At 32.9% G+C, this 27717-nt stretch overlaps 2 protein-coding genes across 2 annotated transcripts; one reads left to right on the top strand and one right to left on the bottom strand.

Moving 5' to 3' along the window:
* Positions 1-5684: 5684 nt before the first annotated feature.
* On the top strand, positions 5685-17872 carry LOC132602757 (oxysterol-binding protein-related protein 1B-like; the record flags this gene model as incomplete). The annotated part of the gene is made up of 10 exons (XM_060315531.1): positions 5685-6179; positions 8083-8439; positions 10409-10508; positions 12667-13103; positions 13734-13889; positions 15233-15400; positions 15478-15618; positions 16354-16584; positions 16711-16824; positions 17380-17872. Coding segments are annotated over 10 exons (2358 nt in total), but the record flags the coding sequence as incomplete, so codon positions are not given.
* Positions 17873-20267: 2395 nt separating this feature from the next.
* On the bottom strand, positions 20268-23545 carry LOC132602901 (gamma-glutamyl peptidase 3-like). Its single transcript, XM_060315706.1, has 4 exons — positions 22966-23545; positions 21997-22161; positions 20892-21059; positions 20268-20522 (listed from the first exon to the last, which is right to left on the bottom strand). Exons 1-4 carry the CDS (start codon positions 23290-23292, stop codon positions 20400-20402), a joined length of 783 nt encoding a protein of 260 aa, XP_060171689.1. The 5' UTR covers positions 23293-23545; the 3' UTR covers positions 20268-20399.
* Between the last annotated feature and the right edge of the window lie 4172 nt (positions 23546-27717).

Genomic DNA, 27717 nt, shown 5'->3' on the forward strand with positions numbered 1-27717 from the left:
GATTTTCATCCGTTGCTTAAAAGTTGATCTCGTTAAGAAAAGCGGTGAAGAAATAATTGTTTCATCAGAATCTGGAGCAAAATCCTAGCGGGTAGTTCGAATTCTTATTTGATATTGGTAAAACTTATCTCAACAACAATTTATGATGATTGTCAGAATTTCGCCCACAAATCCTGAGAAATTGTCAGAAATTTCAGGCACGAGGCTTGCCTTAACAACAAGTTAATGGTGATAACTAGAATTTTGACCACAAATCCCGACGAATCGCCATAATTTTTTCAACATTATGAATGAAATACTAGTGATTCTTCAGGATTTATGGGGAAAAAGATCCCAACAATCAATACCTTGCGTAGAAATTATATACAAATTGATCAAATAACACCTAGTATTTTAGACACGAAAAGAAGTATTCTTTAATTTCCTTCAATGTTCTACCTCTTCTTGATATTGCTTCTTTTCTTTTCACCACTGTAGTTTTTTTCCAACCTTTTATAAGCATGATCTTATTTGAAAACTGTCAATTAGTTGAAAACTATAAGGTGGTAACAATTATAGCTGGTGTAGACACGTGTGACAAAATGTTTAACACAATATGAGAAGTATATAGTCTCATCCTTCAATATGCATCTCTTTTTATTTCTATTTTTTACGATAAAGTGGGTGGTAAGATTGTTAATTGAGATTGATATCTTTAATTCTTAATTCGAGTTCTGTTCCAATCATCAGAATCTCTCCGGTAACAAAATGTTTCACTTTCTAAGTAGCAATAAAAATAAAAGATACTAATTCAGAATCAGATTAATCGAATTAACTATTATTTCGATTAAATGCGTAAGACAAGTAGTTTTCGGATTGGGCTCTCCATTTCCCTTATCTCCATTTTCCCCAAGTTCTACCTTAGATTAGAAACACATGGCATGGGTTAGAATTAATGACTAAGATTTAATTGACTAAAACAAGGCCCTAACCATAGTTTATATAATTAATAATTTATCCATAAATATATTAAAATATTTTCTCTCTCTTCCTATTTTAATATTTCATTTTTTTTCCAATTATGACAACTCTTTAATGGTGATATTTTCCATAATATAGACAACACTTTCAGAAATATACAATTACCAATTGAATAATGGGGTCTATATTAGGTGAATTAGTAAGCATCATAATGAAAAAATGGAAAATATCACCAATTGAATAATGGGTCTATTAGGGAAAAAAAATTAAGTGGCAAAAAATAATCGGGTAAATCAGAAAAGATATTTTACTGGGTAGGAAAAGTAAAATAGGTAGAGAGAGAAAAATATTCTAATATATTAATGGATAAGTTATTAATTATGTAATCATGGTTAGGGCCTTGTTTTAGTTAGTTAAATCTTGGCCATTAATTCTAATCCATGCCATGTGTCTTTAATCCAAGATAGAACTTGGGGAAAATGAAGAGAAGGAAATGGAAAGGAGCCCAATCTGTACTTTTCTATAAAATAGTTATCCGATGTTAATACCAAATCAAACAATCTGAACTTACTAAATAAAATATGGGTGAAAATAATTTTCAACCCCCAACTTTGCTTTAAAAATCAACCCCCCACTCCACCCCCATCCCCTCAACTTTGAACAAGTCATTCTCCCCTCTTTATCCTAATTGGCTTTTTAAAATTCCTATTTTACCCTTATATTATTATATTGTCTTTTTTTCTTTTACTACTTTAAAATCATGATTTTTTTATCTCTTTAATCTATGTAAAAAATTTCCTACACGAAAATAAATATTATTTTTGAGACGAAAAAGGAAAAGTGAGAAATACTAATTGAGTATGTAACTTAATGCCGTTCTATAATGAAATAAATGAGAAGAACAAGATTTTTTTTAATAATAAAAACTCTGAAATTAACAAGTAACAATAACATGTGATAATAATTTTATAAATATATTTCAATGAAGCTAATTGTCATGACCCAAGCAGCCGTGAGCGGCACCCACTCAAATCCCCTAGTGGGCGAACCATCTACTTAACCAACCATCCAAACGATTACCACATTACTTAGCCAATTTTAAACATTCAAGGATATAACAAATATAAAAATCTCCAAATGTCTAGTCATGCCATAAATAAATAAAATCTGCGGAAGTCTAACTATTACAACCCCAAAATTCGAAAGTCATCTTACAAGGACTCTAAAACATAACTGTCTAAAGAATTAATACCGGTCTAAAATAAACATAAATGTCTGAAATGAAATAGACATCTAAAATAAGAAAGATCTTCAGGCTGTCTGGCATGGATAAGAACTCACCCTCGAATCTGTCGGGAACCGGGCTCACGCTAAATATGAGGTCTCGTAGATGTCTCTGGTTCACAATCTCCACTCAAAAGAATGCAGCAAGGTAATATCAGTACAAACACTATGTACTGGTAGATATCATAGGCTGACTAAGATTAGTATCATGTCTACAGTCACAAAATCAATAAAATAGACAAATAGGCACAACAACACATAATCTCAAGAACTATCAACATAAATCATCTAACACCGAAATATCATCCAACACAGGGATAAGGTAAATCCACATAAGTAGAAATCAATAAGAGTAACTCAACCCATGTAATCACCAAACACAATCGTAAATCACAAATTATCTCCACTCTGTCACATATCCGTACACACATGCTAAATGGTAGTGTTGACCTATTAGCCATGACCTATAGGGGACCCATAGTGGCCATGTACCACTCGCTCCGGAATTGACCTCGGATCACGAGCCTATAACTAGGCCACATCCTCACCCTCTGTCAAATGTGTCTTTTCATAGTTAGAATATCTTTCTCATCACAATGTATTTCCGTTCCACAAACAACAAGGAATGGGAACAATCAATAAATCAATATCAGGGAACACAAGTCACCATGTCACAAGTCATATCATGACTCAACAATCAATAACATGAATAAGGAAATTCTCCAAGTCAACAAGAAGAGTATTTATGAACTCCGTCTTTATCATTTCATATCAGTTCATCACATAATTAATCAATCAATATCAAGCTATAGGAATTATCAACCACACTTTATGTTCGAAGCCCTAATCACACTTCTCCTATCAATTTCGTAACACGTATAATCAACTAATCAAAGTCTAACTCAAGTAGATCGTAACCTACCTCAAAGCAGAACTGAAACAATGTAATCACTCCGCGATAGTTTTCCCCTTTCGCAAAGCTTCCGAACGTTCTAAGTCTAGAAATATAGAGCTACATGAGTATTCAAATCATCTACTCCAACAATACAACAATTTAGGGAAAAGAACCCCACTACTTCTACCCTTTTCAAATGGGTGAACTATCACTAAGCGTGAATTCATCATAATATCAACCATAAATAATCATATTCTATCTGTTCATGGGTTTTCTAATGGTTCCAACCCTTAGTTTTTATGCTAAAGTTATCATCTCTATGAAACCCTAGGTCTCATTCAACAAGTTCCATCATTAATAGACAAGTTCTCACCCTAGGAAGTGATAATCTATCCTCCTAGATGATTAAACAACAATAAAATCCATAACCCATTCATAAATCAAGGGTTTCTTAAGTTCTAGGGTTTTAGCCCTTTCATTCACCATTAACGGACCTTTAACTAATCTTGGAATCTAATATGATGATGGAATTAACAAAGTCAAGGGTTGAGACTTACCTTTCAAGAGTACTCTAGCCCTAACTTTAGAATTTCGCCACAACAGTTCTTGGAAACTATTTTGGGTGTTATGTGCGGAATGAGTTCAGAATAAAGAATAATAAACGCTGATTCTGCCTCGTGTCGACCACTGCAGCGGTCAAATCCTCGCTGCAGCGGTCTCGCTATAGCGAAAAAGCTCTCGCTATGGCGGACCTTATTAAAATCCCGCCTCCCTACTACAGCGACCCTCTACTCGCTACGACGGACTCGCTACAGCGGTCCATCACCCGCTGCAATGGTCCATTTTGACCAGTAGCTTGGGTTTTTTTTGCACCAGTTTCCACCCAAAAATTCCAACACCAATCCGAGGCCCTACAGACGCAAACAAAGCATGCACAGACACATAAAACACGCTACGGACTCACCCGCGGCCTCGGAATTCCCAATGGAGGTCTAGTTGTCTGAGTCGCCCCCCTTAACGACCTAGCGGGTCGTTACACTAATATAAAATAATTAACAAAAATAGAGATATATTCTATAGCAAATTCCTGAAAGATTATCTATTTATATTATAAATGAATATTAAATTATAATTTAAAATATTCCATTATTGACAACCAAAACTCGTTTATATATTGACAATAGAGAATAAGAGAGAAGTGAAACTTAGCTACACACACATGTAAAAATAAACGGTGATGTGTGTGTCCTTAATGCATGTAATATTAAAATATCAATCATAAAAAGTAATATTTGATTTTGTGATAAATTCATAAATGGGTTATTCTACTTATAATATGAATTTAAATAAAAATGTATAAATACAGAGGTTAAAAAATAAATTTTATATAATATAAAAAGGTATTACATAGATGGAGGATTGAAAATGCCAAGGGTGCAATAGACATTCCCTAGGATAAAGGGGGGAGAATGTCTATTGTTCATAGTGAAAGAGGAGTTTGATTTTTTAAGCAAAGTTGGGGGGTGAAAATGATTTTCACCCAATAAAATATAGAGTTAATGATTAAAAAAAAAACACCTAAATTATCTTTTTTATCGTGAGTTTCATACTACAACTATTAGCTGTTTTCTTTTCCTATCCAAACTATCACTATATGTGTATTAAAACACACCTGAATTATCAATTGTTCCCTTTTTCCTACTTGAACCATCATCATCGTTCAAGTAGAAAAAAAGAAAAACTAATAGTTGAGGTGTGTTTTGATATAGATGGTAATAGTTCAGGTAGAAAAAGTAAACAACTAATAGTTGGTGTGTGAAACTCGTGAAAACTTAATAGTTCAGGTGTGTTTTTTACGATTATCCCTAAAATATATATATGCAGAATATATATTTATCTTCATTGATTAACGTAGATAATGGGTACGATTAAGATTACTGCTTTTTTAAAAAAAAGAAGTTAGAGGATGGCACGTAATCCGTTTGGTCCACATAGATTTTCCCTCCGTGACATCAACTGATTAAACCGCGTTTTCGTTAATCCTTTACTAATCCTCTTCTCCTTTTTCTGTTTTCGCATACAAAAATTGAAGAATATGTGTAATTAATAACGTGCTTGGCCAAGTTTCTAAAATCAATTTATTGTGTTTTTCAAAAAAGTATTTTTAGTGACAGACATTTTGTGTTTGACTAATTAAATTGAAAAACACTTCCAAACAATAATCAATGTTTGATCAATTTTTTAAAAGGTGTTTTTAAGTGTATTTTTTAAAATTACTTTTCAAAAAAGTACGTTTGAAGAAAAACTATATTTTTTAACTTTTGAAAAACAGCTTCCGCTGCTCCTTAAAAACACTCATTTTCTCTCAAAAGTTTAACTTATCCGCTCACTATATTAAAAGTAAGACATTTTTGGCCTCCTAAAAACTTTGTCAAACCGGGCTATAAATTAAATTCTCTACATATCCAAAGTGATTTTTGAAACCTCCTATTTTCGCGGGATAACCACCACGATCAAGAAACTTAGATAAAATCAATCATTTTAATTTCTCCTCACAACTACTTCTAAAAAAATTCAAATAAATCTCAACAACAACAACAACAAAAAAAAAATGCATTCTCTTTGTTGTGACACAGACGTGGCTGATCGGAATACTAATAATGTACCATTAGCTAAGTTCCTAGACATGCAACCACCACCATCACGCGCCACACGCGCCACCGTGGAAGCAGAATATTCTGGTGATGAATTATTTCATTCGGCACGTATGAATGATCTTAATAATGCAGGCAATAATGGTATTTCAGGAATATTATATAAATGGGTGAATTATGGTAGAGGATGGAGACCAAGATGGTTTGTATTACATGATGGTGTTCTTTCGTATTATAAAATACATGGAAGGCATAAAATTGTTACAAACTTGGAGACAGAAAAAGGGTCGATGATCGTTGGTGAAAAGTCGTTTCGAAGGATTAATACTTCTCCCATGACATCTTCTAAATCGCGACGAAAACCTTTTGGAGAAATCCATCTCAAGGTATGGTTGTTACGTATTGTTTCATAATGTATCGTATTTTTGTGTTGTGTTGTATTGTATCGTACTTCTTGTTTTGATGAATACAACGTTTAGATAGATCATTTTCCGTCGATACATTAAGAATAAATCTACAAGAAAAGTTGGGTACGGGGTAGAGCTACTATAAAAATGTAGGGTAAAAGATAAAATAGAGTTACTAGATAATAAGTAAAGATAAAATGAGAAAATAATCCTAAGTAAAGATTATTAGGATTATTAGATAATTTTATATGAATGGGTGAATTATGGTAGAGGATGGAGACCAAGATGGTTTGCATTACATGATGGTGTTCTTTCATAATATAAAATACATGGAAGGCATAAAATTGTTACAAACTTGGAGACAGAAAAAGGGTCGATGATCGTTGGTGAAAAGTCGTTTCGACGGATTAATACTTCTCCTATGACATCTTCTAAATCGCGACGAAAACCTTTCGGAGAAATCCATTTCAAGGTGTGGTTGTTACATGTCGTTTCATAATGTATCGTATTATATTGTATGGTGTTGTGTTGTGTTGTATCATACTGTATTGTTTTGATGAATACAACATTTGGATAGATTGTATGTTTTTCGTCGTTACATAATGTTACATATCAACAGTTTGAAGCATAAATCTACAAGAAAAGTAGGGTACAAGGTAGAGCTACTGTAAAAATGTAGGGTAAAGGATAAAATATGATTACTAGTTAATATAAGTAAACATAAAATGAGAAAACAAAGGCAACAACGCGATCACACCAAATCGGCCGTTAAGAGAAAGGTTCTATGATCATTGGAAAAAAGTTGTTTTGCCGGATTAATACTTTGCCGATCACCTCTTCCAAATCTAAGCGACGAAAACCTTTTGGAGAAATCCACCTCAAAGTATCTCATGTAATTGAGTTTGTATTTATTAAATTAAATTAAAAATAAAAAAGAGTAAAATATTTTATCCATCGGAAGTTGGATTTTCTGGCAGTAGTGATTTTTGTGTTATAGTAGGGTGAAAATTTTGTGATTTTTCTGTTAATAAACATAGTTATGTGACTTTTGTGAAAAGAAGTCATAGTTACGTGGTCATATGTGAAGTTTATTCTTATATTTCCTCAAATGGAAGCTTTTCTCTAGAAATATTTTGGTTTAATTAATGGTATGACAAGTTTGATAATTGTTGCTCTATCTGTCTCATTTTATGTGATACTATTTAAACGATAGGGAAACTTTATAAGGAAAATTTGAGTTGTATTTTATGTTAGGAATAGGAAACGGAAATTGCTTAAAATATAAAGGGCAGCCCAGTGCACAAAGCATCCCGCGTTAGCAGGGTCTGTGGCAAAAAGTAGCTGTTCAACTTTCTGCTTTCAGGCATCTGAAAATTGCTTTCACAATTATACAATGACAAATTTTCCTCTGCATTTACCTTAATAGTATGTCCAGATCACACAGGTAAACTAAATTGAACAATGGGAGTGATTGATTATATGTAGTGTGTTGATAGAATCTTCACAATTACTACTGTTTAAAGTTAAATACTTGAAAACTTGAAATGGATTTGAATTTTTTTAAAAATTACATGTATGTAATATTCTCTTTTGGGGACATCGAAATAAAATGTGTCGTATAAACTGAGATAACGTGTGTACATTATGCGCGCAAGGAGCAATGTGCACTAGTGGTTAATAGCGGAATGCCTATTTGTAGAACAATGTACTGTTTCTGAGTTTTTGATCAACATTACTGTTACTATGTTCTTGGGGCTCTTTATTTCTGGATGTTAGTGTGCCGCATAAAATATCAATTTGTAACACGGTTGTTTGTTTTGTTTTGTCCAATTGTTTTGATTTCGGAGTTGGATATTCTACTAACAGATTAGTCTTTTTATAGGTCTCGTCAGTAAGGGAAAGTCGATCAGATGACCGGAGGTTTTCTATAAATACTGGGACAAAGAGGTTGCATTTGAGGGCAGAATCAAGGGAGGATCGAAATACTTGGTTGGAGGCATTGATGGCTGCAAAAAGGTTGTTTCCAACAAGTGATCCTGTTCTTGATGTCCAAATGAATGAGAATGTGTCTGTGTCAACTGAGAAGTTGAGGCAGCGACTCTTGGAGGATGGTATAAGTGAGGCCGTGATTAGGGATAGCGAGCAGATTATGAGAAATGAATTTGTAGCATTGCATAGTCATCTCCAGCTGGTAAAGCGGAAGCAGATGTTGCTGCTTGATAAATTGGGACAGTTGGAGGTACGACTTGCCACGAAATGACATGTTTTTGCTATTTCTTTTGTAACTTCTACTTGCTAACCGTTTCATACGTTTTTACCATTAGAAAATGCTACTAATACTTATGGACTCAAATGGTTCATATGGTTATTGAATGAAGTTCTGCAGTTATCAAAAGGCTTAGGAAGATGTGATATGCTAGGCAGCTCTTATTCACAGTAATGCTTCTCAATAACATCTAATAGCATACAAGGAATGCTGTGGGAAAAAGATCCTAACTATAGCACTCTAGAGTAGACAGTTCATTTGAAGAGTCTAGTCGATGAGAAAAGAATTTCAAACGTACGTTGAAATTCTGTTTTGGGTATACATCAAAATAGAAGACTCCAATTTCGCTTGAAGAGTTGTATAAACACTAGTGCTTAGCTTACAACAAATGATGTTTAGGGAAAAAGTCTGAAATCTTAGCATAAATAATGACTTGAAGAGTCTCGTCAAGCAAAGAAAACTTCAGACGTACCTTGAATTACATTTTTATGTGAAATAAAAAAAAAAAAAAAAAACCTTCAATTTCATAGGAAGAGTGTAGTCGATGAGAGATAATTATACATTTACACTCAATTGAATTGAACTAGTTTTAGGATGTCCTTTCTTGATTCTGCAGCATATTGTAAGAAATTTCTCTGTCTCATACTATTGTTGAATCTCCATTCTAGCTGACTTAGCCCCTTAACTGATGAATGTGGTTCATGGTGATTCTGCCTTAATAGTATAGCTGGTGATCATCAATTATTGGACTTTCGCTGGATTACGATCAGGGCGTGCATTACTTTTACATGCTACATGGGAAGAATTAAATAGACGTTTCTGCAGTCATTTACCAACTTGCAGTGCAACAAGATGGATTCTATGTCATGTCCTATTTAGTATGGATTTCTCATGAGAGTTCGTTTTGGAGTAATATTAGGTAGAGCACTTCGAAGTTACAAGCATTGTCAATTCTGGTTATGACGATGGTGCTATCAGATTATTGCTACGAGGGGAATCTTCTGTTTTCTCCAACTTCAGAAGCTGATTGGAGCACTTAATTGCTAGATCTGTTAATAGAATGGAATAGATAGAAGAAAATAGCATTATGCAGTTCTTTTTTGTCATAATTTGGGGAAAGTAACGGGATGACAGGAGTGAATCTTAGCTTTGAAGTGAAAGAGATTGTAGTGACTGGAACAATAGAGAGAATGAATTAGGAAATATTACGAAATACCAGCTGAAGGAGAGGAGAGGAAACGAAGTGGAAAGTGTATGACTTACTACACTCTCCGGTTCAAAAAGAGTGTCCACTCACTTTGCCTTTTTCTTTTGGTTCAAAAAGAGTGTCCACTTACCAAATCTCAAATTACTAAAGCATGTTACTAAAATTTGAAGCTTGTTTGACTATGTCATTGTGTTGCATGAGAAATCATCTGGTGCCAGATTTGCTTATGTCTGTTCAGAAAAATGTAAATGTTTTTCTCCATCTAACAAACTGAAAACAAAAAGCACGATTTAGAAGTTATTTGGAACATACTGTATCATTTTCATGAGCTCACTAGTTTTGGCTGAATAACATCTGTTTTTGCTGTGTACTACTGCTACTGCAATTTAAGTAAAAAAAGCTTCTATGCATTTCACGTTAAACTAGCATTACTAGACAGCAGATCCCAGATAACCAATATGAGCATATATTTGATTTCTTTATGCCCCCAAATGGTTCTGCTTCTATATTCTTAGTGGTGCCAGTTGAGCTTGTTTTTATTTGATTTCATTGCTCAATCCCTATTTAGGGGGCAATCTGAAAGACATTTTGACTTTTAATGATATTGAATTAAGGTTGTATTAGAGAGACGTACAATTTGTTTGCTGAATTCTGCTTAGTTGAACATCAGTGTCACATATGAGACTCATGTGCTTTATGGTACACTAAAACTGCTTATAATTTGCTCATCCACAGACAGAAAAAGTCGACCTTGAGAACACTCTCATTGATGAGGGTCACAGACAGGCAAAAGATCGCCAAAATTATTCTGAAGCATCCCTGGATAAATTCAGAGGTAGGCATATTTTTATGATTTGTTTCTCATTGTTGCAGTGCAACTTTTTCAACTTCACTTTTAGAATTTTAGTAATTTGTATCTCCTAAAATGATAATGCCATCATTTCTTGTAGAAAGCTTCATCATTTCTTATATTTCCCTCATCATTTTATATCTCAAAATTCAAATTACATCCACTTTCGTATGTCCCAGAATCGAAGTGGTCCATTGGTAAAAGGCGGCACCACCTGCTTTCTAAGGGCTTTTTCTCTTAGCTTCACTGACTGGAAAGATAATTCATGTGCATCAACAAAGGTCTAACAGTTTAGTTGTAGCCTTGTAGGCATCTAATAATCACACCATCACTTCACATTATCTAGATTTAAAGAACCAGACAAGATATGATATATTTGCTACATCTTTGTAGCAAATGAAATGTTTTGCATCAGCAAAAAATGCAGCTTGCATACACTTCGATATCAATCGAGTACCTGCTACTTTCCACCTGCATGGCTTTCGGGTAACTCTGGTTATTAAGGTTTAGGCAGGTAGAAGAAATTCACTTAATGTCAACTCTATGGTCACCAGGATTGTTGCTCAAATTTTTTGGTTGCTAGACCACGTCGTTGGGGCGTGGCTCCACCTTGAAAGTAGAAAATGCTAAACTATGTTACCTACAATAGCAATTGCTACGGTTCATTGAATTGGAGCAACAGGTAACACAATTCACCACCTTGCCTGAAATGTAGTTTGCTAGCACATGCTTCCTTTAGATCCTATCAGTAATAAAGCTTAAAGAACCTCCTATATTATGGGAAATATATCCAAAAACTCATGACAGAATACTTACTAATTTTCAATACTACTGTAACAAGAACAGTTTTGGAAAATTAACCCTGAAATTGACATAAAAGAATTGCTACATTTTTCTCCCAAATCGAATGTCTTGTCTTCACCTTGTTCAACTGTCAAGATGAGAATTTCTTATTCTTGTAATTATTTTTCAAGTGAACTGATAAAAACATGAGGTCTCTACCACCAGGGAGATCTACAAAACCGAACTACCATGTACAATTTTCCTTATGCAGGCAACTCACCTGAAGGGAGAAAAAAATCCAATATCATGTTTATGAATGATCATGTAACAAGGGGATATACTCTCAAACTCACTAACTGATTATGCAGACATTTTTACTTGATTGCATTAAAAAACTGCACCTACCTTAGCCTAATCACATTGAGTCTAGATATTTTAGGCCTTCAACAAAGTTAAGATTGAATAAAACTGAAGTTTGTAGCAATATAATTAAACAGTGTTCCTGTTGATACTCTCATCAGATTTGAAAATGGAGGCTCGGAAAATTGCCAGAGCACAAAAGTTTTCTTAGATGAAGGGTCAATGTCTATAATCAGTTAGACAAATTATAATCATGAAAGAAACACATATATTTGGGTTTTTTTGCACATATTAATCAGTGTTACAGCGTAAAACTTGGCTGCCCTTTTATTTATCTTTCTTCCTAGCTATGGTCAACTGGACAAAAGCACATTCATGATAAGAATCTTGTCCTATACCTCATGAGTTCCCTTTTCTTCTTTCTTTTCTAATGGAATCTTAAATGTTTAAGGTAAAAATGACATGGAAGAAGTGAATTAGTCATTTCTGATTAAGCAATAAAGTTTTTACTCCCTTAAATGGAACATAAACTAATAAGCTTTTATAAAAATTCAAAATAAAATAAAAATAAATTAAAAGCTAGACAAAAAGTATTGTAGTTGGATTTTTTTTTTTTTTAAATTTCTAGATGAAAATATTATACATTTGAAACTCTTAGTTAAAGATTTATCTCGTTGACTTTTAGGGAGCAAAACTGGATTAAAATTTGCATCAGAGGATATTTTACTGATGCAGGTCTTCCTTGTTATACTAAAGCCACTTTCCTTGTCATTGTTACCTCTAATTTAAAAGCAAAGTTGAAAGGTTGAAGATGTAAACTAGGACTGGAACTTGTTTAACAATTTAGAATTGGTTTCCCTGATCTGTTTTGTAAATGGTTCGATCATTGTTTCGTTCTCACATTTTCTGGTACCACTTCTGCTGATGGAACTACACTTGAATAACTTATAAAATGAAGCATTTGGAGAGAGTTTCTGACTAAATTTCTATCTTCTTGTAGTATTTCTTGGTGGAAGTGCAAGTGGATCTGATAACGAAGAGGACGAAAGTGATGATGAAGTAGATGCTGATAACTTGTTTTTTGATGCTAAAGATTTTCTTTCTTCGAGTTCCAAAAGAAGCACCGACTCTGATGATGAAAGATCATCGTTTGATTCTGCGAAAGAGTTTCATCCTTCTGAAGATGGTCTTAATTCTGGTACGACATTTACTACATCTGACTATCCGTATGTGAAGCGAAGGAAGAAATTGCCAGAACCGCTTGAGAAGGAAAAGGGAGTAGGCCTTTGGTCAATGATCAAAGATAACATCGGCAAGGATCTAACTAAAGTTTGTTTACCAGTGTTCTTCAATGAGCCACTCTCTTCTTTGCAGAGATGTTTCGAAGATTTTGAATATTCTTACCTTCTTGACCAAGCATATGAATGGGGGAAAACGGTAATCATTTTCTGGGCTTCATCTCTATATTTCATCTTCATTTGTTTTTTCCATGCATCGATTAGGCATCGTATCCATGACTATTCAGAAAATTGCCAACCAAAGGCATGCAGCTCCAAGACTAATAAAATTTATGAGAAATTTGTTCTGTATGAATGTAATTGAGTTTTTCCCTTTTCCCCGTTGTTTGAGGATCCCTCATCTTTGCTTCAGCCTTCAGTATACTCGTGATAGTCGCTTCTATCTTTCCGTTCTTGCCTTTTTATTTCTGTGTATTTATTTAGGAAGCATCGGAATGCTTTTGATAAAATGTAATGATAGATAACAAATTAACAGTAACCTTTATCTTGTGTTTAAATTTAACTTTTGAACATGTGAGAAGGTTTCACTCGTTGATGCCTGCAATTTTAGGAAGATAAAGGTATTTGACACCTTCATCTTGACTGTATTTCTAATTATTATCATTAGATTGGCAACTCAAGATTTATTAACTCGTTTTCAGAAGTTACTTTAGTAAGCAGTCCTCTGCAAATTCTTTTTCTTTTAGATTTCGGTCATCTGTGAACCATGCCTTACTTTGCCATCTCTGTCGTATGAAAATATACCAACTTTGTTTGCAAAACTTTATAGGGAAATGGCATTATGAGGATTCTTAGCGTTGCAGCATTTGCTGCATCAGGATATGCTTCAACTGATGGAAGAATTTACAAGCCATTTAATCCATTACTAGGCGAGACATATGAAGCCGATTACCCAGACAAGGGATTGCGTTTCATCTCAGAGAAGGTACTCTTTAAAGCACCTGGTTTTAAATGGTTCCCTTTCCTTATTATAGATCATTCTCTTTTTCTTATATTCTTCGAATTAGACTTACTATGCGCATCTAGAAACATGCAAAGGGCCATAAAGGATGTGTTTTCCTGAGGCAAACATCGTCTTCTGAATTGTTTTAATTCGTCAAAACTTTAATGAGAAGAGCTATTGTATTTTCTCAGCTGAAGTGTCACTTTTGCTTTCTCTTTCTTTGTTCTTACATATAATGTCCATGGAAAAAAACAGATCCCGAGTAATCTGTTGGGTCCATCCCCTTATTTTGAGGAAGAAAACACCTTCCTTATTTTAGGGAAGACTTCCCTTGTTTTGAGGAAGAAAACACTTCCCTTGTTTTGAGGAAGAAAACATCTTCCCTGTCTTTGGAAAATTGTCAAGTGCTTGCTTGAGTCACTAATGACATCAATAGGTTCATCTCATACCTATAAATAGGGAAACTTTCTCATTTGCTCGATACACCAAAAATTGAAGAAGACAACACATCCCAAAGAGAGAAAAATCTAAGAGAAATACTCTTAATGAAAGGCCTAAGTAAGAGAAGGTCTTTGAGAGAATTTTTAGAAAACATTCTTGAATGTAATTGGGATTGGGGTTGTGAGGTTGGGTGTTGTAAACACTTGTAATGTTTCTTCTTTAATAAGATCTGCAGCAGTAACGTGGACGTAGCTCTCACATTGAGGGTGAACCACTATAAATCTGTGTGTGCTATTTATTCTTCGCTTACATCACGGCGTAAGTAGGTTCTGTCTAAGGAGGTTGGTATTTAAGTGATCCAGCTGTGACCCTCCAATCTTTCCTGGGAACCTGCTTACAAAGGTCGGATTTGGAATTCAAAATCTAACATAATCTTGTTAGCATCAGACGATATATTAGTTGTGGTTTACACACAAGGATTAGAGGAAGCAAAGAGAAATAACTTGGAAAGTTTTTATGATAAGTCCATGTTGTCTTCATTTTTGGTAAGACAAGGCAAATAGATTGCATGGTGAAAGAGTTCGTCTAAGGGAGCTGCCAAGCCTTGTTTATAGGAATTTCGTCGCACTCCTTGTCTTCTATTTTTTGGCACAGTTCAACTGCTTTTTGGGATACCGAACTATCATTTTGTATAAGGGCAGAACTATCATTTTGTATACAATTATCAAATCTCATTGCTCACTGTTCCTAGAATTAGTAATAACGTCTGTTTATTTTCCCTTTTGCGGCTATCGTTTGATGATTTTCTTGAAATTAAGCACAAGGGAATAAATTGCAATGCTTCCTTTTCTGAATGTTTAATAACGTATTTCCTGTTGACATAGGTTAGTCATCACCCCATGATTCTTGCATGCCACTGTGAGGGTCAAGGTTGGAAATTTTGGGGCGATACGAATTTAAAAAGTAAATTCTGGGGTCGATCAATTCAACTTGATCCTGTTGGTGCCCTTACCTTGGAGTTCGATGATGGAGAAGTTTTTCAGTGGAGCAAGGTATGTGTATTATACTGAAAAGACTGTAACTCCTTCTGGTATGCTTGCTGATGAACTGTTAAACTGAATTATATCAGGTTACAACTTCCATTTACAACATCATTATAGGAAAACTCTATTGTGACCACTATGGTACGATGCATATCCGAGGGAATCGAGAGTACTCCTGCAAGCTAAAATTTAAGGAGCAATCTATTGTGGAAAGAAATCCTCACCAGGTGCAGCATCTCCACCTACTATCAGTGCTTGAAATCTTCCCACTCCCTTTCTCCATTTCTTTTTTCTGTCTTTATTCTGTTCATTTTTTCTAACACCGATACATAACCGCGCTTCAGCCCTATTAGTTATACACTGTATGATGAAATAGTACATAATTTCAAACTGCGCGTCCTCCTTTTCTTTCTAGGCCATCTACAAATAGTCTGGTTTCTCAAAAAAAGAAAGTTTCACCGTACCTTATATAATGCAAGAATTTATATGGCTCTTACCATTCTTTTCCTATTTGCTACAAATTAAGAAGTCACCTAGACACCACAGTTTTACTCGTTAAGCACTAAATATTTCGTCTTCATTTTCATGCCAAGTCAAGCATGAATGTTTGTTTGTGAATGAATAAAGAATTTAACTATTGTCTCTGGCTCTTAGGCATATTATTGCCTTGATTTGAAATGTAATATGCGCGGATAGTCCATAGGTAACTTAGCTCGTTGGTCGCCTTCAAATGGATTATGTTATTCTAATAGGATGGTCAAGACTCCATGAATCATCTCATAATATCATATCAAATTTAAGTTTCTGGCTCTTAGAGTACATTATTGCCATGCTTTAAAATGTAAAATGTGTGGATAGTTCGTATGGAAAATGAGCTGATGGGCTGCCCTCAAATGCATTTCGTTACTCTATAAGGATGGTTAAGGCTCGATGAGTCGTCTCAAATCTAATTTTCTTTGCAGGTACATGGAGTCATACATGACAAGAGTGGAAAAAGAGTGGCAACAATCAGTGGAAAATGGGATGAGAGTTTGCATTACTCTATGGGGGATAGTCTATCAGAATATGTCGAACAAGATTCTGATTCAAAGTCACATTTACTTTGGAAGCGAAGCAAACCATCAAATTTCCAAACAAAGTACAACTTAACGCGTTTTGCTATCACCCTGAATGAGCTCTCTCCTGAGCTTAAGGTAAGGGGAATATAATAGATAAGTCGTTTTGTGTCCGGTTCATCTCTATCTTTCAAACATATTATCATATCAGTACTTTTTTTTTCGGCATGGTTATAACTATGCTACTAATGTCTTTGCAAACAGCAAAAGTTGCCACCAACAGATTCAAGGCTTAGACCTGATCAAAGGTTTCTTGAAAATGGAGAATATGAAATGGCTGATTCAGAAAAATTGCGGTTAGAACAGAGGCAACGCGAGGTGATGCAAATAGTTATCTCTTCATTATTGACATTCTAATAAGCATGGTGTCATCTACGACTTCTCAAGCTTTTGAGTTTTGTCAGATATCCGTTGTAATTACCAGTTTAGCATTTAATATACGTATTAGCTTGATTTATTATGAGGTAACAAGGTAATCAACATGCTTAAACCTGGTTATACGAGGCATCCAAATGAATTAGAAGTTGCTTACTTAATAATTCATGTACAAAATAAGTGTTAGAACATGAAACTTGGAGGTAATTTATTAACTCTTGAACCCGGATGGTTCCTTTTAATGTTTGCTTCACCTAAGTGAGAAAAGCTTCTTTTACCCAAAATTAGTAAAACAACAAACACCTTCATTTGGTTTACAAAAGTGAGTATGAAACAAAGAAGAATTAGTTTTGGATTGTCAATCAAGAGTGTGGTAAGGTATAAATAGCGCGACTAGCTCAGTTAAGATTCATATAACCTAACTTGCTTGGGATTTAGATGTTGTCATTATCATAGTTGTTGTATTGAGAAAAAGTAATCAAGATTTTGTATATGCAGGCATCAAAGATGCAAGAAAGAGGCTGGCAACCAAGGTGGTTTGCAAAACCAAAAGGTAGTGATACATATCAATATAAAGGAGGATATTGGGAAGCTAGACAAACTGGTAAATGGGAATCATGTCCCCATATTTTTGGTGAAATATCTCAACAGATTTGACCCCCAATTTATTACTACTATTTTCATTGTTCTTGGTCCTTATTCTCATTGTTTTATACAAGCAAAATGCAATTGGAACTGGTACATGAAAACTAAAACCACAAAAATTAGATTGATTAAAAGATTGGTATTGAAAGAGGAAGAAGAAAAAAAACTTATTTTCACTTCCCTTGGGTCCTAAATCCATTGAAATATTGTATTTAAGCAGAATAACATATACGATGCCTTCATGGCTGTTGAATTTTTTTATTTTGTCACTGATTGTTTTTTTTTTTTTATGGAATACAAGAGTGTATATAAATTTGTAAGACCTTTTGTTAATAGTCAACTTAAATGTTTGGTGTATGAATTTTTAATTATCTATGTAGTACATTGTTATGTTTTGATCAAGCTCATATATGTGTGAAAAATATTTAGATGGTGCGAATCTGGGGAGTCTCTTGATACCTATAAAAACCTTCCTTCTGATGTTATTACGTAAGAGCGAAGTATTTCAGAATATTATTAGTATACCTTATGTATATCCCCCTCTTCTATCCTCTCTGTGTTTTATATTGTAAAACTCTAAGATATTGTCATGAATTTTCAAATTTAAGTCTTTAGAATTTATAACTCTATAACGGTGACTATTTTTCAAATAGTAAGTCGAAAAGTGATCAATGGAAGCTATAAGCTTGCCTTTGTAGAAGGACTTTGGCATGGTTTATATAGCGATGATGTATATATAGATTCCGTAATTTGGCCAGTAAATTCCGGATACCAAATGGTTAAATCAAAAAATGTGTCGTACTAGAATTTTGGGAAGAGCTTAAGTCATACAACAGACAGTGTAAAATATATTTAAATAATCAGGTCACTTATAGAGTTATAGTGTAATTCAAGGCAAATTATTATGAAGGAGTAACAATATAAATTTAACATAACACATGGTAATTAAATGGTGAAATATTAATACTTCAGAAATTGTGACTATTCATAAGCAAAGGGATCAAAAGTGCACATTTCAAGTAATTAAAAGTTTAAATACGTTTAGTCAAATATCATAAGGACTAAAATTAAAATTTATCAATAACTTAAAGATCCAAAATTGCTATATAACAGTCCAATATAATTTCTCTTATTATTCTAAAGAGACCATTCCCACTTTTGGCCTTAGTGATTAATTCGAACTATGAAAAGGGAAATCAATGGAAAATGAAACAAAGTCAAATTTTTAGTGATATAGTAAGAAGAAGGCAGCCAATAAATTTTTGTAAAGTCAAATAATCCTCTCAAGTCTTCTAGGACTGTTCGTCCATTTTTCATATGTTAAAACAAATTAATGGAATGTCTGGAAAATTTGAGCTGCAAATTTTGACCGCTTCACTTCATAATCAAATACAAAACTATACTTTTTTTTCTTTTCTTTTCTTTTCTTTTCTGACGTACATTTGATTCAACATTGGGATGACAGAAGTCTTGGGCAATTGATTTTTATTTAGTGGAAATTAGTTAGTTGTAATATTCGATTCTATAGACCTAATAATCTAAAAGTCAACTAGGAAATATGTTCTCCCATTATAGCAGAGGTGAAAAATTCCATTTTAGCAGAGGCAGAAATTTTATCGAGGGAACTAAATAAATGCTCTTTTATGTATATACATACAACCTAACAACCAACCGCGGATTTACGTGAACCCAATAATTTATGACCACAGTATGCATGTATATTAATAAAATTTACTCAATATCTATAAAAAAAATTTGTGAACCAACTAATGTAGTATTAACTTGATAGTTATTGTACGAACCTATAAACTTCAAATGCTGATTCAACCTCTGCAACTCCCCCCCCCCCCCCCCCCCCCCCAAAAAAAAAAAACCCCCGGGACACACTTTTATATAGATTTTTGCAATCTACATATAAATATTATAATATTTGCAATGAAATAGTGGAAATAAGATTTTCACCGAGGGAATTAATTAAAAAAAAAACTTTATATATATAATGTAATTTTTCAACAATTAAAAGTTAGATGAACCCTTCCATCCTTCTAAGTCCACCTCTAACTGAACACCTTCAGTAAAAACGTTGCTCCATCACTAATCATGATAATGATATCTCTCCAACAAGAGAAATAGGAAAACGTGCTAAATAATGACTGCATATACAGTATAGTTATTAAATATCTTATGAGTTTAATAAGTTATATACTTTGTTAGTATAATAATTTTAGTCGCATGAAGGGTGTAACGTGTCGACCCCAGCCCGAGCGAGTTATATCTGTGGGGTATTCATTGTTTGAGAAAAGTATTTGGACAAAATTTTATAAATAACTCTGCTTAAAGAGTTAGATTTATCTGGAACGTCAAATAGATTATCTAGTATAACCGATAAATATGACATGATAGTATAAAAATTCTTAACATTACCACTCGACCAACATATATAAGTTAAACTCTTGGGATATTGAGTTTTCACTAAAAATGTTTTGCTCGAACTTACATGTTTATGACATTATTTGGACTAAATTGAATATATATCTTGAGAGTGGATTATGACTTATGAGATGCCATGATGAATTATTTTGTCACATTACTTTATACTTTGATAAGGATGATCATTATGTCTAAACTCCTAAATTAAAAGGAAAAATTAAATAAAAGAAAGAAACTTAAATTTCGTACAAATTTTCCAAGAGTACTGTATATAGTTTCCACTTCACAACATGTAATTGGATCGAAAGGGGACACAAATATATTACTACCTTTCGTTAGGTTTATATTATTAATTTGCGTCAGCATGATACATGGTTATTTCGATCAAAACATAAAAAAGTCGATACATAAACACACAAGCAAGAAAATCCAAGTTCTAAAGATCATATTTTTCGATTGATATATTCCAACTCCCTTTTGAGAAACCTCTTGCATATTCTTTCCAAACATTTCCTGTCTGGTTCAGCTTTATAAAGCTTAGATTTTGCATCTTCTGCAAATCCACTCTGTATTTATAAACACAAAGAGGAAAAAAAAAATTGATGAGAAAGAGAAAATTACATGAAATAATAACAAGACCATGGAATAAATTAAGCACAATTGTAACTATTACTTCCTCTGTCCCAAAATAAGTGTCGCTTTTATCTTTTCGAGAATCAATTTGACTAATTAATATTTTAAAATTAAAATTTAGATACTTAAAAACTATACGAAAAGTATTATAAGTTGCAGTTTTTCTCATGTCAATATGATGAGAAAATTACATTTTAAAATATTCGTCAAATTTCACGTAGTTTAAATTTCGAGATGCAAAAAGCGATAAATAGTTTGGGACATGAGGGAGTAATATTCTTGTTAAGAAAATTTATAATTACCTCAATGGAACCATTGGAAAGGAGACGATCAATGAGATTAGAGAGTATATCTTTGGTATATTCAGGGTGGCCTTGAATCCCTAATATATGATCTCCCATTGTGAACATCTCCACATTTGTCTTTTCTGAAATTGCTACTATTTCTGCTCCCTCTGGCACCTCCCATACCTGTCCATTTTTTCCATTAACGTCACACTAAGTAACAATACACAATATTTCAAATATTAATGAATAGAGGCGAATTCAAAAATTTAATATTATTGGTTCAAATTCCGGATTCTAATATTGCTTATTCAGTTACTGGGTTCAAAATTTATTAATTATTTACTAAATATTAAGTGATTCTTTGAAGCGAAAATTATTGAGTTCAGATGAACCTGTAAGTTATTAGCTAGATCTGCCTCTAATTATGAATTCCACGCCCCTAAAACATTTTGACAAATGGTGAAGTTGAAAAAGAGTATTTGAAGTTGAAGTTGAAAAAAACAGTTTGGAAGGTGATCTCATGCCAATATTTACCGGTGGAGTTTAAGTTATATACATCGTTAGTGTACAAATTTACAGCGTAAAGTTACCTTTACTTGTTGTTACCTATTTTATTTTCAAGATTACAAATCCCACATTTTAAGGATGCTTACCAGTAAATATCCTTTGAGTGACCTAATATAGTGTAAAAGAAATTGTACTCTAATGACGTATATAACTTAAATTCTGGTGTAAACACTTTTCCAAAATAATTCTACTACTATGTCACATTTACTTACTATAATAAGTAACATGTATTATTTTTCAGATTATATATTTTGAGTGACCAGATAGTTTAGAAACTTTTTGTTGATATATAAAAGTTAAATTCAATCTCAATTATTCTTAGAGCAAGAAATTTCACAAATCAATAGTAGCAAGTTAATGCATGGAAAATGTTGATGCTAGGATATACAGTATACTAACATAATAGTGATTATTGACTATGTACTTTGTGCTCTACATTGTATAACAACAACAACAACCCAGTGAGTGCTCTACATTGTATGAGAGAAAAAAAAAAAATCCCAACCTCATCTATATATACGATTTCACAATAGAAAAAATAGAGATATATTACCTCATCTTGGTGACACTCAATGATAGAAAGTGCTGGTGGAATTTCCTCCAAATCACTAAGGAAGCTATGTGTGGAGAAGTCCTTCACAATGGTCAATTTCCTTACTCCAATATCCCAACCATTGTTAGCTTTTCCAACTTTTCCTCCCAAAGCTCTACACAGGACCTATAGATATAAATATTTGAGTTATATATGGTGGATATCCAAAATTCTCTTTTAATTTGGAAAAAAAAAAAAAAGACCACATGTCAAAGCAAAAGTCATCATTAAAGAGCAAGATGCAAGTACTTTGGCAAGTGCAATGTTGTCCTTTGCACTTTGGTTCGTACTTTACCCAACTTGTTGGATGATTTTATTTATTCTTAGAAAATATCTTTTAGGAAGTCATAGAGCAACGTAAAGTTGTCTACATATGATTTATAGATTACGTGTTCTAATAGTAGAATCAACAACCAGTACTTGCGTCAGGATGGACCGCCTCTGTCACACCTATTTGGACTGCAACCTTCGTCGGACCTTGCCTGAAAGCATTAATAATTCGGCACCAACTTACCCTATTTTAGAAAATATCATCCCTATTCCACTACTCTATAAAATTGCTAATTTTCGACAGACGTCCGGTCAGAATTTAGCTTGTCAAACATTATCGATGCGACGAGCCGAATTCAGAGGATTCCATCAGATATTAGCGACTTTTTGGTAGTGTTCATTTTGCATGTGTTGGAGAAGGATTTTTGCTAGCTTTTGATTTAATACACTGACAGTGTAAAAAGTTCTTACCTTGACATTGAATCTTAACGTGTTTGTAGCAGGTTAATTACCTGCCTTAGCTAATTTTTAAGATTACTAATTTTACATTTTACTTATTACAGACATTCAGTTATCTTTCAAGTTACTTGATAGGCGTAAAACTTCTTTTACCCTAGTTTTGCACTCTCAACATATAGTAGTTACACTCTTTTGACATACCTGGTGTCCAAAGCAAATGCCAAGTACTTTCTTTTGCATAAAATACAAAGTTTGCAAAAGTAGACAAAGCTTGAGAATCCAATGCTCATTCCCATAGGCATCAAAAGGGCTTCCACTAACTACAAATCCTTCATAGTTAATAAGTTCATCCATGTCTGGGAATTCATCATCAACCACTCTAAACAAATCCCATTGCTCTCCTATTTCTTCACCAAAAGCTTCAACAAACACATTGAAGTATCCTCCATATACTTTTTTGACATAATCAGAATCTTTTGCAGCTAATAATAAAGCATATCTCTTAATCTTCTCACCTTCAATCTTCATTTTCTTGTGGGGGGTTTTTAGTGTAGAAGAAAAAATAAGAGACGACTTTATCACTATGTATGTGCGTGAGAAAATGAGAGAGAAGAGAATAATGGATTCTTGAAGCTTATGTGTGGAATCAAGACAATTCTATTTGTTGGTTATGTTTGAGAGAGAGTAGATAAATGGTGCATTTATAGAAGGGAAAAAAAATGGAGGAGGATTCCATATATGTGGAAAAAAAAGGAGAAGGATTCCATATATGTGGGAAGAAAAAAAAGAGGAGGAGGAGGAGGAGGAGGAGGATTCCATATATGTTTAGTCTCATGGAATAAATAATTTTCTCAATTTTCAACTAGCAAGAGGAACTAATAATAATTAACAGCTAGAAATAAAAATTCTTGAAAGACATGAAAGTCAAGCAGGCAAACGGCGTATTTATTAATTCCTAGGAACTACTAGAACTAAAATAAGCGATGAAGAACTAGTCATTAGTTTCTCCCTAAAGTTTCTTGTCATTTTTGTTTTGGATCAACTGATTAATTTTACTATTAAAATGCATATACCGCAAAATCCTCTCATTGACTGGGTCATAGTAATTTCCTATACAGTCAAACCTCTCAATAACAGTACCTGCATATAACATCACTTCTCTATAACAGTCAAATTTTTTCGGAACCAATTTTTTATGTTATATTTTACTTCTCTATAACAACATTTCACCTATAACCGCAACAACCAACTTTATAACAGTGCGCTCTTTATAAAATTACCCTCATATAACAGTTATCTTCTTTTTTTGGTAATATAATAATTAAACATCTTTATAAAAATAGAATATCTATGATTACCAATAATAAGTGTATAGATTTTGACCAAATATTTGATCATTTAATACACTATTTATGACAAAAAACGTCATATGAATATATATATTTTCATCATTAAACGAGTTTCCTTCGTTGTACAAAGTGTGATTAAACTTAGAATTTGACAATTAAAAATGAAAAATATATTTATACAACTTTTTTGCCTATAATAGCGAAGTATTATTTAAATGTCAATGCTGTTATAGGTGTATAATAGTCATTCTCTATAACAGCTGAAAAATTTCGGACCCAACGATACTGTTATAGAGAGGTTTGACTGTACAAGTAAAAACACTTAAATCCGGGTAGGAAGCAAGCTCCTGACATGAAAAAATTGTTGTAGGAAGCGCTTCCTTCTTTAATGGGTCTTACGCTGTGCAAATTCGATTAGTCGAAGCCCTAATATAAATATCGAATATCGGGTGAACAATAATAAAAAAATTAAATAATACTTTAGGGAGATATATAACGAAAGAAATTCGACATTGCCTAGATGGAAAACTCAACGTTTTTCTCTAATTTTACAAACCTATGATGTGTTCCGATATCACGGGTTTTGACAAAAATAAATGTGAGATTTAGAAAATCTCTAATGCTACAAACCTATGATGTGTTCAGATATCATAGAGTGGATATAAGTACTCGTGTAGTCAATTCCAATTAATTTGAGAATGAAACGTATTTATTTAGGAGTGAAGCCACAATCGAAGTTACCGGTTCAGTAGAAAATTCAGTAATTTTGGCTCAAACTTAGTATTTGTATTAAGAAATTCAGCTAATACGTATAAATAATTAATGTATCTCAAACTCAATAAACAAAAAAAGAATTATGATTCAGAACCAATAAACTTAAAATTTTGAATTGGTCTCAGTTAGTTTATCTTCTTATCATTTTCCTCTTGAAAGTTAAAAAAAAAATAAAGAATATAAAATAGGTTTTTTTTGTCACATAATTAAGGCGCAACTATCGCAGTTGCCAACGAACGTAAATTAAATTGGTAGTTGATCAGCATAAAATTCCTAATGTTTTTTTAATATAATTCCTGTGCAGTTTTGCTGACCAAATCCTTTTAGATGCTCCATGGAAACTTAATATAATGTCTACGTCTTTCAATAAAAAATTCTTCCTAGTTCCTATGAATTTTGTACTAGATTGGATTTTCTTTAAGTGGTTTTTTACGCTTTTCATTTTATTTCAAAATAAGTGGTGCTTTAGGATTTCAAGAAAAAATTAATTTTATTCTTCTAAAATTATCCTATTTACATAATCAAGAATCATTAACTTTTTCTTTTTCTAGAAATTTAATTAGAGGTAAGTTAGTAAAAATATTCTTAATTTTCTGAGAGTGAGCACTTTCTTAAAAGGTGTGCGGAGGCAGTATGAATTATGAGCTACCCCTACCTAACAAAGTACTACTATGGTCACATTAATTTAGTTTTCTTCCTTGACCACAAATCAATTAGTATTATTTATTTTATATATTGACAGAGTAAATTTCATTATCATGTTACCGGTGGTCGGGGACGGAGCTATAAACCGACGTAGGAATTCAAACAAACTCAATAACTTTAGTTCAAGTTCCGTATTTATATTAAAAAATTCACTAAATACACAATTTAATTTTTAAATGAAAAGGTTTAATTGCGAAAGAACCTGTTGCGCCACCTAGCTTCGTCCATGCACATTACATAAGAGATAATTACAAATAACCGTCTGGAAAAATGAGATCTAAATTAGATTACCTATTGTAATATTTATAATACAAAGATAATGTAAAAATATTTCATACGTGAAAATATTTCATACTTTCGGTAAATAAGTGAAATCCTTTGTTATTTTAGTTTCTTCCTTTACCACTATAGAATTGTATACTTTTTTTTTGTAAAACGTTAAGTTGACCAATATATTCAACTCTGTCACTTTGGACAAAGAGATAAATGCCGGTTGGTTTGGAACATAAACTGAAATAAATTTCTCACTCAAGTCAATTCTTTCTATTTGCCCTTTTTTGTGTTTTGAATGGGTCATCGTGTTCATTTGAAGTATACTATTTTGAGTAATTTCATTAATCGGGCATATAATTTTTATGGTGGAACATTTTTCTCTCTCGTTTGCATTTAATATTTAGTTTCTGTCACTTGATAAAATAGACTTTTGCAATCAAATGATTCAAATGGGTGTTCAAAAGTGTACTGCAGTATTTTTTTTTTTCTTTTAGCTTGGGACTAGGGGTGTTCATGGTTCGGTTAAAAACCGACCCAAACCGAAAATAGAACCAAACCGATACTTTTCTGGATTTATTTGGTTTGGTTTTAAATTTTTAAAAATCGATAATATTTGGGTTGGTTTTGGTTTTATTAAAATAAAACCGAAAAAAACCGAACCGAACCGACAAATTATATACGTATTTTTTATAATTATATATGTACATAATATATTAAATTAGATCGAAATTTCCATGAAATTCAAGAAATCTAGTCACAGTATTTTCTTCCATAAGGGATTAGCCAAACTTTTTTGTGCCGTAGAAAGTTAAAGTTTCAAGAATCTTTAGTTTTTGAGTATTTTAACTTACATAGAATATAGCATAAGACATGTATAGTTAAATAAATTTGAATTCTTCTGAGTATATTTTAACGAAATGGTGTTACATTTACCTAATAAAAATTGTCACTTTATTTGTTTGTTTAATGTGAAGAGATAATATATAGTAGAAAGAAGGAAAGAGTATATATTATATATTTATATATGGTTAAAACCGAATGACCGAACCAAAACCGACAACTACCAAACCAATAAATGTATATTATATTTGGTTTGGTTTTAATATTTAGAAAATTGACTAAGTTGATTTGATTTTGGTTTTGATCAAAAACCGACCCGTGAACACCCCTACTTGGGACCAATATAATTGGCCGGTGAATCAATCTTGAGGGAAGACATTATCAAGTGGGAAGATTAATTATAGGAATATATCCCCCACAAATTCAAGCACCGTAGAATTTGTGCTGAAAGAATAAATTGTTATGAAACTGTAACAAATTTCGTTCACGCAAATAAATTGCGTCATAAGATGATCACATTTAGTTATGAACTTTTCCGTCATACATATTATTCCATCACAAATTTAGAGGTGGCTTTATGCTTCATTTTTTATTCGGTCCACAAATATCACCTCAAGGATTTGTAAAATCGCAATTTTATTATATCTTACAAATACTATTTTAGTTATATGATTCTTTTCGTAAAAGACCAGAAAAAAATAATTTAAAAATTGATAAATAAAACATAAGACACTTTTGTCTAATCATTTTTTCGTTCAATTTTTTTTCTGATCAGTACTAATTTACTATATGTTGTGACGGTCAAAACATTCTATTGAAAGGTTCAATTCGTCATATGCCACTATAATTGAAGCCTTTCGAGTACATCCATTATAGACCCTACCAAATCATTCAATTGACTTAGGATTGACCGAGGAAAAATAGAAGTAATTATTATAATTTTTGTTATGATAAAAAAGACTTTAATTTCGGTTGTTAGTCATTTGTATACGCCTAAATAACCGATCATGAC

This window comes from Lycium barbarum, chromosome 7, assembly GCF_019175385.1.
Source record: "Lycium barbarum isolate Lr01 chromosome 7, ASM1917538v2, whole genome shotgun sequence".
Classification (NCBI taxonomy): domain Eukaryota; kingdom Viridiplantae; phylum Streptophyta; class Magnoliopsida; order Solanales; family Solanaceae; genus Lycium; species Lycium barbarum.

What these genes read in the sequence shown, in the direction of transcription:
- LOC132602901 (XM_060315706.1), bottom strand. Translation starts at nt 23,292, where the DNA reads ATGAAGATTGAAGGTGAGAAGATTAAGAGATATGCTTTATTATTAGCT. An exon ending in GCATTTGCTTTGGACACCAG is followed by an intron (nt 22,162 to 22,965) that starts GTATGTCAAAAG and finishes TTATATCTATAG; the next exon opens with GTCCTGTGTAGAGCTTTGGG. An exon ending in TTGAGTGTCACCAAGATGAG is followed by an intron (nt 21,060 to 21,996) that starts GTAATATATCTC and finishes AAAAATGGACAG; the next exon opens with GTATGGGAGGTGCCAGAGGG.